Source organism: Ambystoma mexicanum, chromosome 14, assembly GCF_040938575.1.
Source record: "Ambystoma mexicanum isolate Mex_15411 chromosome 14, UKY_AmexF1_1, whole genome shotgun sequence".
Taxonomy (NCBI): domain Eukaryota; kingdom Metazoa; phylum Chordata; class Amphibia; order Caudata; family Ambystomatidae; genus Ambystoma; species Ambystoma mexicanum.
Window position 1 is genome coordinate 434,464,211 of NC_090940.1, and position 16,463 is coordinate 434,480,673.

A 16,463-nucleotide genomic window follows, 5' to 3' on the forward strand; every position below is an offset into this window, starting at 1 on the left:
CTTTGGATGGGGAGCCCTGGAGGCAATGTCTGAGCATTGTGCGTTCTTTTGAGTTGCGAAAAGGTCTATTTTAGGATGCCCCCAGTTCGAAAAGACTTTGTGTAAAATGCCTGTGTGTAAGAGCCATTCGTGTACTACATATAGTTCGACGTCTCTGCTAAGCACGTCTGCCAGAAGATTGTTTTCCCCTGGAACGTGCTGTGACAAGAGGAACATGCTTTACTTGAGTGCACACTTCCATATGTTTTGGGCTATTTTGGACAGTCCTGGAGAGTGTGTCCTCCCGTTTCTTTATATAAAACATGGCTGTGGTGCTGTATTTTAAGACTAGGACTGTTTTCCCTTGTAGTTGTTGCTGAAATGCTTTAAGTGTTTTGAATACTGCCAGTAGCTCCAAGAGGTTGATGGGCTTGTTTGCTACCGATTGCGACCATGTGCTGTGCTCTGTTCTGGTTCCATGTGTTAATATCCCTGCAAAATATCGGCATACAAAAATATCGCCATATTTTTGCAGTGATATTAAGGCATGGAACCTGCGGGGGACACCCTCGCAAACCCTGCATTGTTTTTAAAGGAGCTGGTGACACCCCCGCAACTCCTGCTTCTAAAAACCCCAAAAATTACCCCCCCCAAAGAATATTGCCTATGGCCGTTCCAGACAACCATATATACGGCGATATTTTTGGTGGGGATAATATGTAGTGATATCGTTGTTACATGGAGAAGGTGAGCTCCCCACCCTGTTAGGGATGCGTCTGTAGTGACAGTGGCCCCCACTGAGGGGGTGGTGAACGATTTTCCCATCATAAGGTTTTCCCTCAGGGATAGTACAAGGGCTTTCGAGACAACCACTAGATCGCCCCACTATCCACTTGCCTGAGACCATTGGCTTGAGAGCCACACTTGTATCGGACACATGTGCAGGAGAGTGTGTGGCACTAGATAAATGCAGGAAGCCATCATTCATAGAAGGTGCATAGCTTTTCGTATGGTCATCTCGCGACAGCCTACATACTGAGTGATTTAAAACAGCATGTTTTGTACCGTCTCATTGGAGGGGAAGACAAGGCCATCTTCTGTTCGAATCAGAGCACCAAGAAATTGTTTTATTTGGCTGGGAACTAGACTTGATTTCTTCTCGTTGATGGAGAATCCTAATTGGAAGAGGAGGTCTATTGTGTTTTGGGTATTTAGCAGACACGCCTGATGTGTCTCTCCTGTTATTAGCCAGTCGTCCAGATAAGGCTTCACTGGAATGGACTGCCTGCAGAAGTGTGCCGCTACTACTGCTAGCACCTTGGTCAACACTCTTGCACAGAGGCTATGCTGAAGGAGATAACTTTGAATTGATAGTGAGTCTCCCCCCATCTTGAACCTTAAGTATTTCCTGTGCGCTGGCAATATTGAAATATGAAAGTATGCATCTTTCATATGCAATGTTGCCATGTAAACCCCTGGATTTAGAAGGGGAATTACTTCCTGTAGAGTTGTCATCCTGAATTTTTGAGGCTAGACATACTTGTTTGCAGGGCGCAGATCTAAAACAGGACGCATGGTTAGATCCTTTTTGGGTACAAGGAAGTATATTGAATAAATACCCTTGTTTACCTCTAGAACTGGGACGAGTTCTATAGCTACCTTCTGAAGCAGGCTTTTCACTTGGGACTGCAGGATGAGGAGTTGGTCTGGTTTCATCTTTTTTCACTTTGGCGGATAGTATCACGGTCTTTGGAGGAATTCTATACAGTACCCCTCGGCCACAGTTTTTAACACCCACTGAACTGACGTAAATCCCTCCCATGCGTGGGTGAATGATGTTATTTGCTATCCTACTGGCGAAGCATGGGAGGGAACCCTGACTGGTGAATCCTTTGTTGGCGGGAGTAGGGGAGCCTCTAGTGGTTGAACTCTTACCCTTACCTCTGCCACAGCAAAATCCTTGCTGTTGCATGGTCTGATATGTGGTGGAAGATCATGGTAGCAAATACTAAGGGTAGCTAGTAGAGGCAAAACTTGATTGAGAAGGTCTGGAGAAGGACTGAGACCGAAAGGACCACCGGGTGTTGAAGACACAGCACTCGACTAACAGTTTATTTGATATTTTGATTAGTGTCCTAAGCGTCTCCAGTGCCTCATCTACTGCCTTGACAAATAAGGTTGGCTCTTCAATTGGTTTATTGATGAGTGTCGCCTGAGGGTCCGCTTTAAACCCTGAGTGATGTAGGCGCTTAAGTAAAGTGCCCTCTGCTAAAACTCTGCCTGCTGTTTCAGCAGAGTCCACAGTATTCTCTAGAATATTGTGTGTGACTTGTCTGCCCTCTTTCACTATGGATAGCAGCTGAGATTTAGTTGGTTCAGGAACTGTGTCCAAAGCTGTTTGAAGCAAACCCCAGTGCACTTCACTGTAGCTTGCAAACACTGTTGGTGGCAATACGGATGGAACATGCTGCTGAAGCTGTAACCCGTTTCCCACGGGCATAATGTTTCTTCCAATCCTTGTCAGTCGGTGCTTCCGCAGTGGACCATCTCCTGCCCGCGTTATGGTAGTGGTGACTACTAATTAATCTGGGACAACATGTCCCTGAATGTACAAGGGATCTGAGGGTGCAGAATTAAACATCTTCTCAACCTGTGGATTAACTGCATGTGTGAGAGAGGGCGAAACAGGGAAGGAGCAATGCTCTTTGTAATACAATTCAGTAGGGGAATATACTGACTGGCTTTTTCTCGTTTAGAATATCCTCTACGAAGTCAGTGTCAGGCACTACTTCTTGTGTGTGTATTTTAAAGTATTCCGCTGCTTTTTTAAGAATATTGTTAAACAGCAGTTGGTCATCAATAGGGGAAGAATCCCTGGATTAATCAGAACGATCAGAGCCCACAGACACTACATCAGGCTCAGTGTCAACATGTGTAGGAGTAGCAGGCCATGTAACCCGATCAGTAGGATCCTGAAGCAATGCGTCTGGGTCCTGGACATCGTCCTCTTGGTGCTGGAAGTATACAAATCATCTTGATCATATTGAAAAATATTGGTGGGTTCTTCGGTGGCTGTCAAAGGCTGAACAGGAGAGGCTTGGAGCCTAGGAGATGTAGTTGCTTGAGGACCCTCTTCTCACAGAAGGTACCACTGCCTAATGGGATACTTTTCCGAAAGAAGTAATACATTCTGACATCCTGTCCATAGCATGTTCAAATCTTTTCCCTGGCTCAGGTCTCTGTTCTAGGTGTGTCTGGAAGAGGGAAGACTATTTCATAAGAATTCGAGGGACTCTTCTTACTTTGTAGGGACTGAGAAAGGGTATCAGTGGCTTGGATATAGTCCTGGGCAATAGGTTAGGAAATAGGCTGGGTCTCTGTATCTACAGATTAAGCAACAGCTTTGTGAGGCATTCTACTGTGTTTTTCCTTAATTTGGGGTGTGAATGCTGTTTCAACAGCGCAGTGTGTTGCTTGGTGTGTTTTGGCTTACCTGTTACCTGTAGGTCTCGCTGTTGCTAGAGCCTGAGGCTTTTTTTCTGTGCCTCCTGCTAAGGAGGCGCTCCAAAAAGTCCACCTTGTTACAAAAACTTCACTAAGCAAGGAGCACTGCGCGGTGTGTTGCGCAGCGTGTTTTGTGTGTTCTGTGTGCTCTGAACGCTCGGCACTGGGCTCCGAACAATAGGGCTTTGTGTTCATATTTCTCTGTCAACCTTTTGACAGCAGACAGCGCCCCGCTATTTGAAGTCTCTGGAATCTTTCTTATAAGATTTGGGATTGTGGGTGCATGAACTAGACCCATAGACCTTATAATTTTGGAACCTATGCTGCCCACCGCTATTTCTTGCTCTTTTGCTATTGACTGTTGTGTGCTATTAATTCCTCAGGAGTTGGGATTGTGAATCTGGACCTGGTTATTGATTTCTAGCCCTCTCCCATTTACCTTGAGACTGTTGATACCTCTGTAGAACGTTGTCAGCGTAATTCTATTTGGCGTCCTTTGGTCCTGTTGTCTGGCCAAGACCCGCTTGTTTTATCGAATTGACGGATATGTTTTTGCCTACAAACTGCATCTGTTTCCTTTCTAGACACATTTTTTGGTCTGGGGACATAATTTAAAGTATGGTGACAGCACTTTGCATGCAGCAAAACACGGGCCGTTGACGCCATAAGTGAATCCTCTGGTGTTATTAGTGAAGGGCTGAGGTCTTCTGAATCTAATGCTGGCCCCACAAAAGGTACTAGCCAAATGCCATTGTTCTCTGCTAGCTTGGGAACTAGCTCTGGAAAAATGCGATAAGTGCGTAGACTCCTATTATGGGCTCTAATATGGAAGGGGCCATTTGGGCACAGGTCTCTGTCAGAGGACCTAATTACCAACAGCAGCATGATGGCCCAGGATTTTATTCTTCAAAAGGACATGGCTACAGCGAAACTACAGTCCAATATTGGACAGATTGTTCATTTTGACCAAAGCCTTCCACGAAGTCTGGAGCCGTCTGTCATTTTGGATGCCTCCTTTTTACAACTGTGTAGGGTCATGGAGGTTACCAACCTTGTTTCGGTGCATGAGACATCTGTGTCTGGTGTTCAAGTGTTTAGGGATGTTCCCTGTGATCAAAGGGGCAAACCACAGGAAAACATTTTTCAGAGTCACATTGATCCAGAATATTTGACGGCCAAAAATATGAATAGGAGAAGACAGTCCAATATTCTCCCTAAAGTCGACTCCTTGGGACCGGCTTCTTTTTCTGCCCTACATTTCGTCATGGAGTCGATGTTGAGACTCTATGACAATATCAAATCAATAGTTTTGTCTAATGCCCTCAAATTAACATCTTTGGAAGAGATCTTCCTAAAGTTGAGCGACCAGGCTGAGATCGGTAAAATTGATAAGCCGATCTTTGTAGCTATGGACAATTGGGCGGTGGTTCAACCTAATGTGGGGGCAGAGTACCCCATCTTTATTTCTCAGGATCCCAACACTCCGTTGGTTGATTTTGTTGAAGGTTTAGGGCCCTCACTGTCTCCTTTTGATTCTCCTGAACTTGTTGTTAATGTTCTATCTGGGGCAAATTTAAATTCAGTCCCTCACTTACCTGAACCTACATCTGGGGCGAATACCAACTCAGGCCATCATGTACCCGAATCTACAGTCCAGTTAACTCATCGAAGAAGAACAAATACAAACAAAGAGAGAAAGAAAAAAAAGAAAGAATAAAAACATGCTGGCGACAGAAAATAATTGGTGCAACTCTTCAAAAAATTATTTGCACCATTTTCCCACGACAGATCTAGCATTACAAGAAAATGCTGAAGGGGCTACGTGCTTGGTTTTTCCAACTGCGAGCCGTAAAGAAGTTGAGAGAGGGGAGTCAGAGCCACTGGTACTGGATGCCACAATCTCCAACACTGTGGATGTTGGAACAGATCAGTGGTTTTTCTTATACAGGCCAGAAGAGAAGGGTCAGAATGTTACCCCTACCCTGCCTGTTTTGCACTGTCGCTATTTTAAAACAAACAAAGGACCAACAATCTAAAATGACTTCCTATCTACATGGCCCCAGTTTACCCTTCACTGCATTGACCTTTGTTCCTATTGTGCCTACAGTAGAGGTTGTCACTCAACATAGTGCCACTAACAATCTGGCACCCACATTAGAGGTCATAGTGGAAGATTCCCGGCATCATACATCTACCCATCAGATTACGGGTGGTCAATGTGGAAAGAGTGTTCGGATGGGTACTCACAATGTTCAATTAGATACTTTTGTGTCTAAAATTGTGGGGTGGCAAAGTTATCCTTTGAGAAATGTTATGACACGACTGAATAGAACTAAGGTATTGGACATATTCCAGCAGATTCACTCCTTAAGATTTCTTCATTCAGACGACATTGACCAAATATCACTTACACTCGTAAATAATAAACCTATGGTCTGCTACCTTCACACAGACAATGAATCAAAAAGGATCTGGGAACAGTGCACAAATGATCAAACCCTGGGATATGACCTATTTGCTATAGACCACAGAGGATGACAAGTCCTTCCTATCCACCCCTATACAAAGGGAGACTACAGGGTTGAATGATTCTAGCAACAATCAGTCAGCAGTACAGAGATATGATCAGAAAATGGTTTACCACGATTGGTCCTGGGTGGAACTTGCAATAAAACACTTGGAAGGCCTACGTCAGGGAGCGCTGCAACCCTACCCCCCACGGATCAAGGTTCGCTCGTGGAATGCCTGTGGACAGGCCAATTTGAATACATTGTTTTGTACCTTGGATCTTATGAGAGATGCCAACATACTTATGATACAGGAAATAATGACTACTACTCCATTTGACCTTCAGGGCTATCAGATATACACCAGAACGGCTACTCGAGCCAACATGGTTCGACCGAGTTGCGGCCTGTCAGATGCAATAGATAATTCTCTTTATCAATTTATTAATGGACCTGATCTATTCCACAGACTTTCTCTTGGTGGTGGGGATCTCACCCAATCTTCTGAATTCTGAGATACTGTTAATAAATCTGTTATACGATAAAGATATACAGTGTTAGAGCACCTGTTGGCAAATCCCTTAAAATATATATTTTTGCAACTGTGCCATTAGATTTTAGGTTTTATGCAAAGGCAGCATTGTCAGATCCTTCAGTACTGAGGCTGTCCAGTGCCCTATAGGTTAATAGAATCAAAGAATGGATCCAATTTTATGCGCCAATTGGCTTTGGTTTATTTGAAAGTAATGTTGTAAAATGTGTAACTGTATAACAAATTTGTCTGAGTTGAATGTTGTTTCTCAGTCCTGTATTTATAATAACTCAAACAGGCATCTTCATGTAATAGAAGTCTACAAGCTCGTTATTTGTGGATACAACTGTCAAATTACTCCAAGTTTCTTAGGCTGGTGGAAAATTCATTGTATTGTGATTTAGGCGAGGTGGCTAGGGATTAATCCTCCCAGTCGATCAATTCATATGTTCTAAGGATGCAGAATTGAATTATATATATTAGCTCTTCAGGAGGAGGAACTTTTAAATCGCCCTGGTGGGATGAAATTGAAATTTTTCAGGCAGGACTGGCTGCAGACAATAGATGCCATCAATTCATATTCCACATACAGCGAGTATGCCAAATTCTTATGAAGAAGGGACAACCTTCCTATGTACCTGATTAACTTTGCATGTAATAAATATCGATCATTGTACATGAGATTTAGACTTAATCAGCTTCCAACGAGGCAGCGGACTAAACATTGGGGGTCCTTGTTAACTACAGGTTCCTCGCTCAATTGTCGCTTCTGCAACCATCCAGGTTCTGTGGAGACTCTGCATCATTGGCTTATGTATTGAGTTATGCAATGTCTATTTTTTCAGCAGACCAGAGCAGGATTCCAGAGATATTCTGAGAGTTTTGATATGGACTTCTCCAGAGAAATATTGTGGTCCAGATTTATGTGGCAGGAACATATATCCTTAATAATTGGTCTGTACTGATTTTTAAGTCATGTTTTAAATGTTTGGATTGATTGTATATGGAACCATATTACATGTTTTATACTTTTTTTGATGATGAATTCTTATTTCTTTTTGCAAGGACTTTTCTGTAAACCTGATCACAATAAAAAAAATAAAAAAATAACAAAATGCTGTTTCAACGTACATTTCAGTGTCTCTGAAATGGCCATCGAAGATTTATGGGAGGCACCCTATGACGAGAAAGATTTAGCGCCATGTGCTTGACACGGTTGTGAAAGCGTTGATGGCTGAGAACATGGACGTTCTCTGGGTTTTGGCATAGGTTTTGATGAACCGGTAGGTGCCGGTGGCTTTTTTGCCGATCGGTTGAAGAATGCCCGTGGGTTGTGTGTTTAGTAGAAGTGTGTGCATGTGTGCCCTTGTCACCAGAGGAGACCCCCATAACGATGCTTTCAGCACCCCTAGTGGGGATGGGGAGAGACATGCGGGAGTCTAATGACTCCACTGGGCTGTTTTCAGCATCCGAACTGGAGCCGCGGCTGCCAGAGTCTTCCATGTCCAAAGCAACTGCGCCGGTGGCGGAAAGGGATTCGGCCTGCATTGCATAGGCCCCTCACCGCTTAGTGCGCCTGTCTTTAAGAGTTTTGGGCGTAAAGAGTATACAGGTCTTGCAACGCTGTTCGTCATGGTGTCTAGAAAGACAATTATTGTACTTGTCCTTCCAAGGGAACTTCCTGTTACAGGAAGGGCAACATTGAAATGGTGTTCTTTTATTGTTTATCATGAACAGAATGGGCAGCGAGACTGAGGAAAGTAGAGGAAACTATAAGAAAATACAGTTTCTAATATTGGCAGAATATAAAGAGACCCCCACTCTCCCTACTGTGAAGGCCGAAGCTTGAAGGAAACGCCGTCTGTTGTCAAGAGTTCAGCTGCTGAAGTCTTCGGGCGGTAGTCTGTCTAAATCGAAAGCGAGCACCAAAGACACAATATGTATTATTGAAATATAATTTTAATAAGTAATATAATCGTGTAGCAAGCTACAAGCTCTGCATGTATGCAACTGACTAGTATTGCGGAAAAAAAACAATCTGAGGGACCTCGACACATGAAGACTCATGAGTACAGTACACATCACATTAGGGATAGTCTTAAAGTCACACATAGTCAACGTACTTTTTTGAACTTTGAAAACAAGATGCAATACTCTGCGACTTCCACTAGATGTCGCACTATATGCACAGCATGTGATTCTAAGCAAACCCACAAGCCTCAAAAATATATAGACACACACACACACCCAACACAAAGAATTCTCAAATTTGAGTCCTTCACCCTCTGGGGAACCTGGCCCATCTCATCTGTGGATGAATCATGTGGAATCAGCAATTGGGCTCCCCTACTGCACTGTGTGAACACCACTTAATTACCAAAAATAACAAGGGGGTCATCCCAGATCATAGCCTCCCAGGGTATTGTAAAGGGAACCCCTCCGCAACGCAGCATAGAGCAAACGAAAATCATGGAAATCCTTTGGCGGAAAGACAACCTCCAGTAGTACTAGTATGCCATGATTCCAGCAGTCATTCCCTTATGATGCAGCAGACCCACCATAAACAAAATACCCTTATTCTAATGTCTCCTGACGTCATCATGGCTGCTACCACAAAGTGGAATAGGGCCCCTGAGCCCCAGTTGCCCTTGTCTACTTTGCTGATGCATCCCAGGGTGGAACAGAAACAACACTCCGAGTAGGCCAAAACTCATGCCAGGGACTAGATTAGCACAGAGACTTGGACCTCTTTTGGCTTGTATGTCAGGGGAGAGGAAGGAAAGAAGACAGATGTTCGAAATCCACTCACCTCCACAGTTCTCATGGGTTTAGAGATTAGATAAACCACAATTGTAGAAGTATTTTAGTGCACATCAGAAACAGAGATTATGATCCCAGGAAGAAACTATGGCAGCAGGCTCTTCTACCACTTGTTCCAGTAACCGCAGAATATGTTGTCAACTTCCTCTGCAGCAAGCCCATTGCCTTACATGTTTCCATCCTCATACTACTGTGGGATCTTCTTCAGGGACTGAAGATGTGACAGGTGTTACATAATGGCAAGAAGTTTCTGAAAGTGAGTCTCTTTTCAGAAAATGGCTGTTGTATTTTAATGACTCTCTAATACCTCTATGTTCTTAAGGGCAGATCTCTGAAGGTCTTTCATTTTATTAATAGAAAATGTTTTATCAGGCGATAATTGATGGGAACTAAAATGAATAGGGTCCAATGTCTGTAAATTGGCATCCCATAGATGCAGGCACTTAATAAAAAATAATGATGTTATTACTTTCAGGCTCCTTGACCTTATGTGTCACCTGTACCATCTTGAACCCCTGAAGAAGATCCCACACAAGCATGGAGTTCATACATGTGGGGAGTATGTTTTATAAACAATTTGCATATTTGAAAAAGTGTTGAGCATATCTAGTATCACAAGAATGTACAATAATGAAATACATAATGTCCCTTCATATTTCTTTAACTGCAATGTAAATGGGTTTTCAAAAATAAATTTCTGAATGCATATGTGAGTCTAAGTACGTTTTCATTAAATATTGCAATATGTTCTTTTGGCTTTGTATATTGACTATTGTAAATACGTATTTATGTGTTCAGGTGATTATTCTAAATGTACTTGATTTATTTGTCTACATAGAGTTTATTTATAGTAAAAAAAAAACAGGCCAAGGAATTTGTCAATTACATTTATTTGCATAAGGGAAACATCTAAAAAGTGTGAAATTCCTTTACAGAGAGCACTGTTGTAATATAGACAGAGACGGATAGTCTAGCCTCTTTTGAATCTTTTTCTAAGCCTGGCTATGTAGTTTACTCTATCACTGGATCCAATGATACAAGTCAGAGAAGGTAAACACTTCTATATTAGCCTTGGCACTTTGCTTCTGCAGGTGTGTTGATCTCTCAGAGCCTGTAGTTGCAGGTCCAACATTTTCCTACTTGGTTAAGATCTTATCCTTTCACCCTTTTTTGCTGGAGTCTTCTACAAGGCCATAACCTTATGCTTCCAGCCTTTTGCCCTGGGGCCCCTGCATATGGGCAGGGTATTCCTGCCCCCCCTGCACGGCCTGGGTTTATTTTAGGTTACAGCTATTGTTTACCCACCAGTCATGGGTCATTTGAGCAAGCTACCCGCTCTTCTCCAACTTCGCCAGGATCTAACAGGCTTCAGACTCAGCAGGGGCACATTACTAAACCTTTGCCTATTTTATTGCACTAAAGGACTCGATGATGCCACCAGGATCTGGGTGATGGTCTTACAGCACTAATAAAGCTGATCCTTCTCAACAGTAACTGGCTCCTGCCAGCTTTTGGATTATGCCCCCAGTAGGCTCGTTGTACCACTCCTTCCCTTAAGGTCTTGGCTATTTGGCATCGCTACCTGCTACCGCTACCACTCTTACAAAACTATATGGCATGCTATCCTAACTCTCCCCAATGACTATTTCGGTCTCAGGTGTTTCACGTTTTCCAATTACTTAATAGTGTTTTGTGTTCCCTTATTGGTTTGATCCCTAATACATTCAACCTGTCCATGAAGACTGAAGGCTCAAAATGGCTGGCTGACATTTTTGGATCAGACAAATCTACCTTGGCAGTGAGGCGGCTAGATGCCTATGTCCCTCTGTGGCCTGCACTTTTCTCTCTTTTCCTGCTCTCTGAAAGCACTGTTGGGTGTGTCAAGTTTGCTCACCAGTGCTCATTAGCCCGTGCTTCCCCTCAGGTTCCAGTCTGCACTTCTTTCTGGGTCTTCCTGAATTAAAAGGCACACAGCATGGGACTCCACTGCTCTGCAGGGGGCCTTGCGGGGAGACCTCCCAACGAGTGGTAGTGTTGCGTTCTGCCTAGAACCTGCACTGACAAGTTTTAGTGGGCCTTAACACCTCCTCCTCCGCGCACCTGGCCTCTCTGCCAACATAGCACAACTTCTGTTTTTTCTAAATGGGAGGGTATCCCTCATAAGATGTCTGCAGTGCTCAGTACACAAGAGAAGGAAATCGATGGACTCTGGGGTTTACATCAAATACCACCGATGGGGTATGAATCAAGGAGAAGGTGTCTCCCCTGACCCACAGAATCTACCAATCCCCCTCTAAGGTGGCCTCAAAAGTGTTGAAAACTGTGTGTGGACGTGCAATATGGATTGGATGCATATCACTTTGTTTATAAGCTTGAATGTACAAGTACAATAGAAGATAGTGCAAGTGTTTGTTTATGCCTGAATGTACACTTGCTTGCACAAGGCAGAGGAATATGAATATCTAACAGAGCATTTTCTCACCAACACAGTGATGGGTCTCCTCAGAGTGCCGGAAGCCGCTCTCACAAACACATCTGTAGGATCCCTCCATGTTCAGGCACTGGCCCCCAGAACAGCTGGATTCATCTGCACATTCATCAACATCTGTAAGAATGGGGAGGAAAGAGGATGAGAGAAACACAGATTGAGAGAGGTGAGGGCTGGGCTGGACAGTGAGTAACAGAGGGGCAGGACAGTCTGAAAAAGCAATCATCCCTCCTAGACACTAAGAACATTGTTGGTCTTTTCCTTAGACAGTTGACCTTATTGAAAGAAGCTCTTTTTCGCCAGTGAAGGCAAGAGTCACGCAGCAATTGGCTGGTGAAAGACGACTTCAAGTATGCTAAAATATGCCACATCTTTTCCACCCTTCTATCTCTCCCACACTCTCCCTTATTCTCCCCTCTTCCAATGTCCCACCTACTCCCCCACCATCTCACTTCTCCCCTAGCTCCCTTACAGAAATTCCAGCCATCCTTAGCTCTGTCAACCCATACAGTTGATATCGTTGCCACAAAATGTGGGCATCCCTTCAAAAATGCTCCTAATCAAAGCGTTTGACGTGTGGGTTTTAAATGAGCTTAGTCGTGTCACTGCTAGGAGCAGGCTGGCCCGGGTCTACCTCGACAGGTGGGACACGAACAGCCATTGGATGGTATTTGAAATTCACTTTGGGAATCTTTCCAATGGGGCCTTTTACTGCAAAATGGGGGCAGAACAATGAGAATTTTTGTCATTATTGCAAAACAAATATCGACACTATGTTGCATTTCTTATTCTTCTGCCCTTTATATGTAAATCTTAGGACGCGTGGCCAGGGGCGTTGCTAGGGGGGGCTAAGGGGGCTATAGCCCCTGGTCTTTTGGTTGTAGCCCCGGATAGAATCTCAGGAGCTACAACCAAAAGGCTAGCTAGCCCCCAGTCCCAACCGTTCCGACATCATCGTAGCCCCGGGTCTTTTCCAGACCTTGCAAAACCGCTATTCAGACACGAGGGTGTAAGGACCTTCAATGGTGCGCTTGATTTATGTAGTCACTTAAGTAATAACATCAAAGAAAACCACTTGATATTATATCTGTGTACCGCATGGAAAAAGAGGACCGCGTATATGCTGGCTTCTATGTAATCCATTGTTCTTAGAATTATAACATTTTATCATATTTTAACTGCATTTTAAACGTTATTTCAATTAATTTATTATGATTTCATGATGCTCACTCTGCTAATAACCACCAATCAAGATCATTACTATTTGCGTGTTGACACCTTTACATTGGTATGATTTGTGATTTTGAGGGTATATATTTAAATTGGGCTTGCATTCCTTTTATATGAATTTTATGATCTTAATTGTTCCTATTTCTTTCTGTTTTAGAATGCGTATTTTTGTATTTTGTTTGTAAGTTTCTGGCCATATGATGTTAAATTGTTACTGTTTGTACTTGTGTCGCTTTCAAGGATTAATTCAGAAATAAAGCCTGATGATGACATCTTTGAACCACAAACTAAGGACATTGCACATGTCAATTTCACTTGCCCCTCTGCCCTGTTTCACCTTTCTCTCTGAACTGGCATCTTCCCAGCCTGTTATATAGCACCCGCAGTTATATCACTTATAAGAAAACAAACACTGACCCCAACAACCACTCATTTTATAGACCTGTCTCTCTCCTTCCCCACCAATCTAATATTCTAGACAAGTTTGTCTACAATACTTTTGAGGTAAACTCACTTTCTGGCCTCCTCCAATCTGTAAATCTGTGCATATACTGCACTGAGAGTACTCTCACCCATGTCGATAATTCTGTTTCCACTGGCCACTATCAACTCTTCTCCATCGTCATTCTTCTAGACCGCTCTCCTGCCTTTGACACTAAGGATCATCCCTTCCTCCTTTAAACACTTTCCTTTGCCGACTTCAAGGAGAAAGCACTTTATTGGGTGTTGTAGTAGCAGACTCGGTTTGTCTGCCGACATTCACCGCATGAGGAGCAGTGAGCAATGGCGGTGGCGCGATGGTGCAAGCGGAGATCGACGGTTGGGAGAGAGCTGAGTGAGAGTCTGCGTCCGGTGGTGCTTGCAGTCTCCTTTACTAATATAAAAACGATGTAAACCAGTTATCATTAATTACAATCAACCGCTTTGCGTTATTTACCTGTGCCCGTCCCTCACTCAACACTACAGCTGTCCTACTCCTCAGACTGCTCCTTCTCCATCTCATGGAACTGCAGCTTCTCCAGCTCCTCCATCTCGACAACCGCCAGCCCCCACAGGCATTCCTCAAGGATCAGTCCTGGACTCGCTCCCCTTTGCCCTTTCAATAAAGTCAGTAATCTGACCTTTCTCATGAGAAGATGGGAACCTCTCTCAGTCTACTGTGGAAGGCCTACCATGGTGGAAGCCAGAGTCATTCATATCCTTGAGGGGGAAGATTGCAGTTGAGAGGGCCCCAATTCCTATCCCTCCCTAAGTGCCTATCTGTATCTGCATGGTAAAACTGTGTATCACTCCATACCGCTGAAAACAAAGGCTTGCCAGTCTTAGTACTATAATTGCAGGCAAACCACCCGCAAGAGCCTAACCCATTAAAACCTCCAGAACCAGTATTCCAGTCAGCAGAGCTCTCTGCACCACCAGAGGGGAGAGAATCGGCAAACCAAAAGGGAGCGGTTCGACACAGGCATGAAGAACGCAATGCAGTGCCAAGCATCAGCAGCACACGCCAAACTGCAACAGCAAAGGGGCCCATCAAAGAGATTCATATCACTGTGTTACTACTAATTCCCCAACAGTTACCTGGTATTTCACCGGAAAGAGACCCACCTACAGGAACTGAGAGCCTAGCAAATGTGGGCCACCATTTTTGGAGAATGGCAGCCCTGTGTGGAAGACGGGAAAGAGGCTTAACTGTCTTTTTGTAAACAATGACCATTGTAAATCCTCCCTGGCGGAGAAGAGAGAACCAGATTGATTAGGGCCAGAAGCACAAACGGGAAACAGAGGAGTGGTATAAGAAGGGGGACAGGAAGTCATGGGTTATTCTGTCAGAGAAGGAGGATGTTTTTCAGACCAAGACACCAGCAGAAGGATAGCGGACTGGAGTGTGGAGGAGTTTAGAAAAGGTGAGGTATTAGGTCCTGAGAGGAAGTGATACAGTGCAGTAAATGTGTTTGCAAGGTGAGTGAGAGTGTTAGGGGTGGAGAGAGTGACTGGAAGGTGATTGAGAGAGTAAACGAAGAGTGACTGAGAAGAAGGTGGGAGTGGAGTGTTAAGAGTAGTGTGGAGGAGGGAGTAATAGTACAGAGAAAGGGAGTAGGAGGAGGAAATGGAGGGCTCAGATAGGTTGTAGAAGGAGAGAGAGAGATAACGGAGAGAAAGCAAAGGTGGATATCGAATGAGAATGGAGAGCAGGTAGGAGGAGTTGGTGGGATGAGAGTACCTGAAAGAGAAGAAGAGTAGAGAGGCATAGAGAGAGTAACATCAGGGCATGAGAGGAAGAGGTCCAAGTGTCTTCAAGGCACATCCCTACAAATCCCTTTGAACTCACCTGAATGTTACAGTAGATCTAGCCTGGAAAGTCCCTGATTGAGTTTAGATAAAGAGGAAATAGTCTTTAGGCCCTCACTACTAGACAGGAAGTATTTAGACAGCAAGGGTAAATTAGCGCTATCTTTTAACCAGGGAAGTAGGGTTGCCTGGGCTAGAGTGAGAACTCCTTAATAGAGACGAGAGGAGAGAGTCTGGAGTGACCATTTGTGCCCCAACAAAGATTTCAATAAAGACCCTCAAACCCTACATCGGAGTCAGCGTGTTCCAACTTTTACACATGTGGTCAGAAGTGGGATCCATCAAGTCTTAACAAAGACTCTGCCAACAGAAGAAAGTACACAGTCAAAATATAAGACACTGGCAACTCCTCAATAACAGACTTGAGCCCCTATAACAAGAGGTTTTTGAGATCCAAATAGAACAATAATGCCTCATCCTATATCCACTATCCAGGGAATATGTGGAGTCCGTTACAATGGATACTAACCCAGATCTTCTCCACCCTCTGGAAGGGCCAAGCATTCTAGCAGAAGCTCAGCAGAAAAGGCTTATAGACCAGAATCAAGAGGCAATACAGAGGAAAAGCCAGTGGAAACTAGCACCAGTTTGAAGTGGGTGGGGGGCAGCTAGACACTCCCCTTAGCTCCACGTACTAGCAGTGGAGGAAACACGCAGGTTTGGATGAGGAAGATGAAGATGAAGAAATGGAGCTTACACCCTCTGACAAAGAAACAAAGAAACTAGTCCCAGGATAGCTGAATCAACTTCCAGATATATGGAAGACTTGCTATAAAGCTCTAAGGAAGCTAATTGGCCATTATCTGATTGTATTAGGAAACTCTTACTGAGTTAAAAGGTGCCATTACTGAGCGAACAGAACAACTGCCGGTGCCGGCCGGACATACTATATAAATTGGGCAGGGATGTGGACCCGGCTGCCATCGTTATACATTTCAGATGGGTGGCACACACTGTAGGCAGGATTAGAGACTGATGGGCCAGTGGATACATCACCCCATTGCTCACAGGAGAAGCCCAAAAAGTTTTCCAAGCCCTCAACCCAGATGGGTCA

The 16,463-nt window shown here is 44.0% G+C and overlaps 1 protein-coding gene across 4 annotated transcripts in view; it reads right to left on the reverse strand.

The window, feature by feature from the left end:
* LTBP2 (latent transforming growth factor beta binding protein 2) overlaps positions 1-16,463 on the reverse strand; it is a 1,918,131-nt gene that overhangs the window by 302,122 nt on the left and 1,599,546 nt on the right. For all 4 annotated transcript variants that reach the window (XM_069637635.1, XM_069637634.1, XM_069637633.1 and 1 more), the window contains one exon: positions 11,825-11,947. In XM_069637635.1, the coding sequence (XP_069493736.1) occupies positions 11,825-11,947 (123 nt within the window). The remainder of the gene's footprint in view (positions 1-11,824; positions 11,948-16,463) is intronic.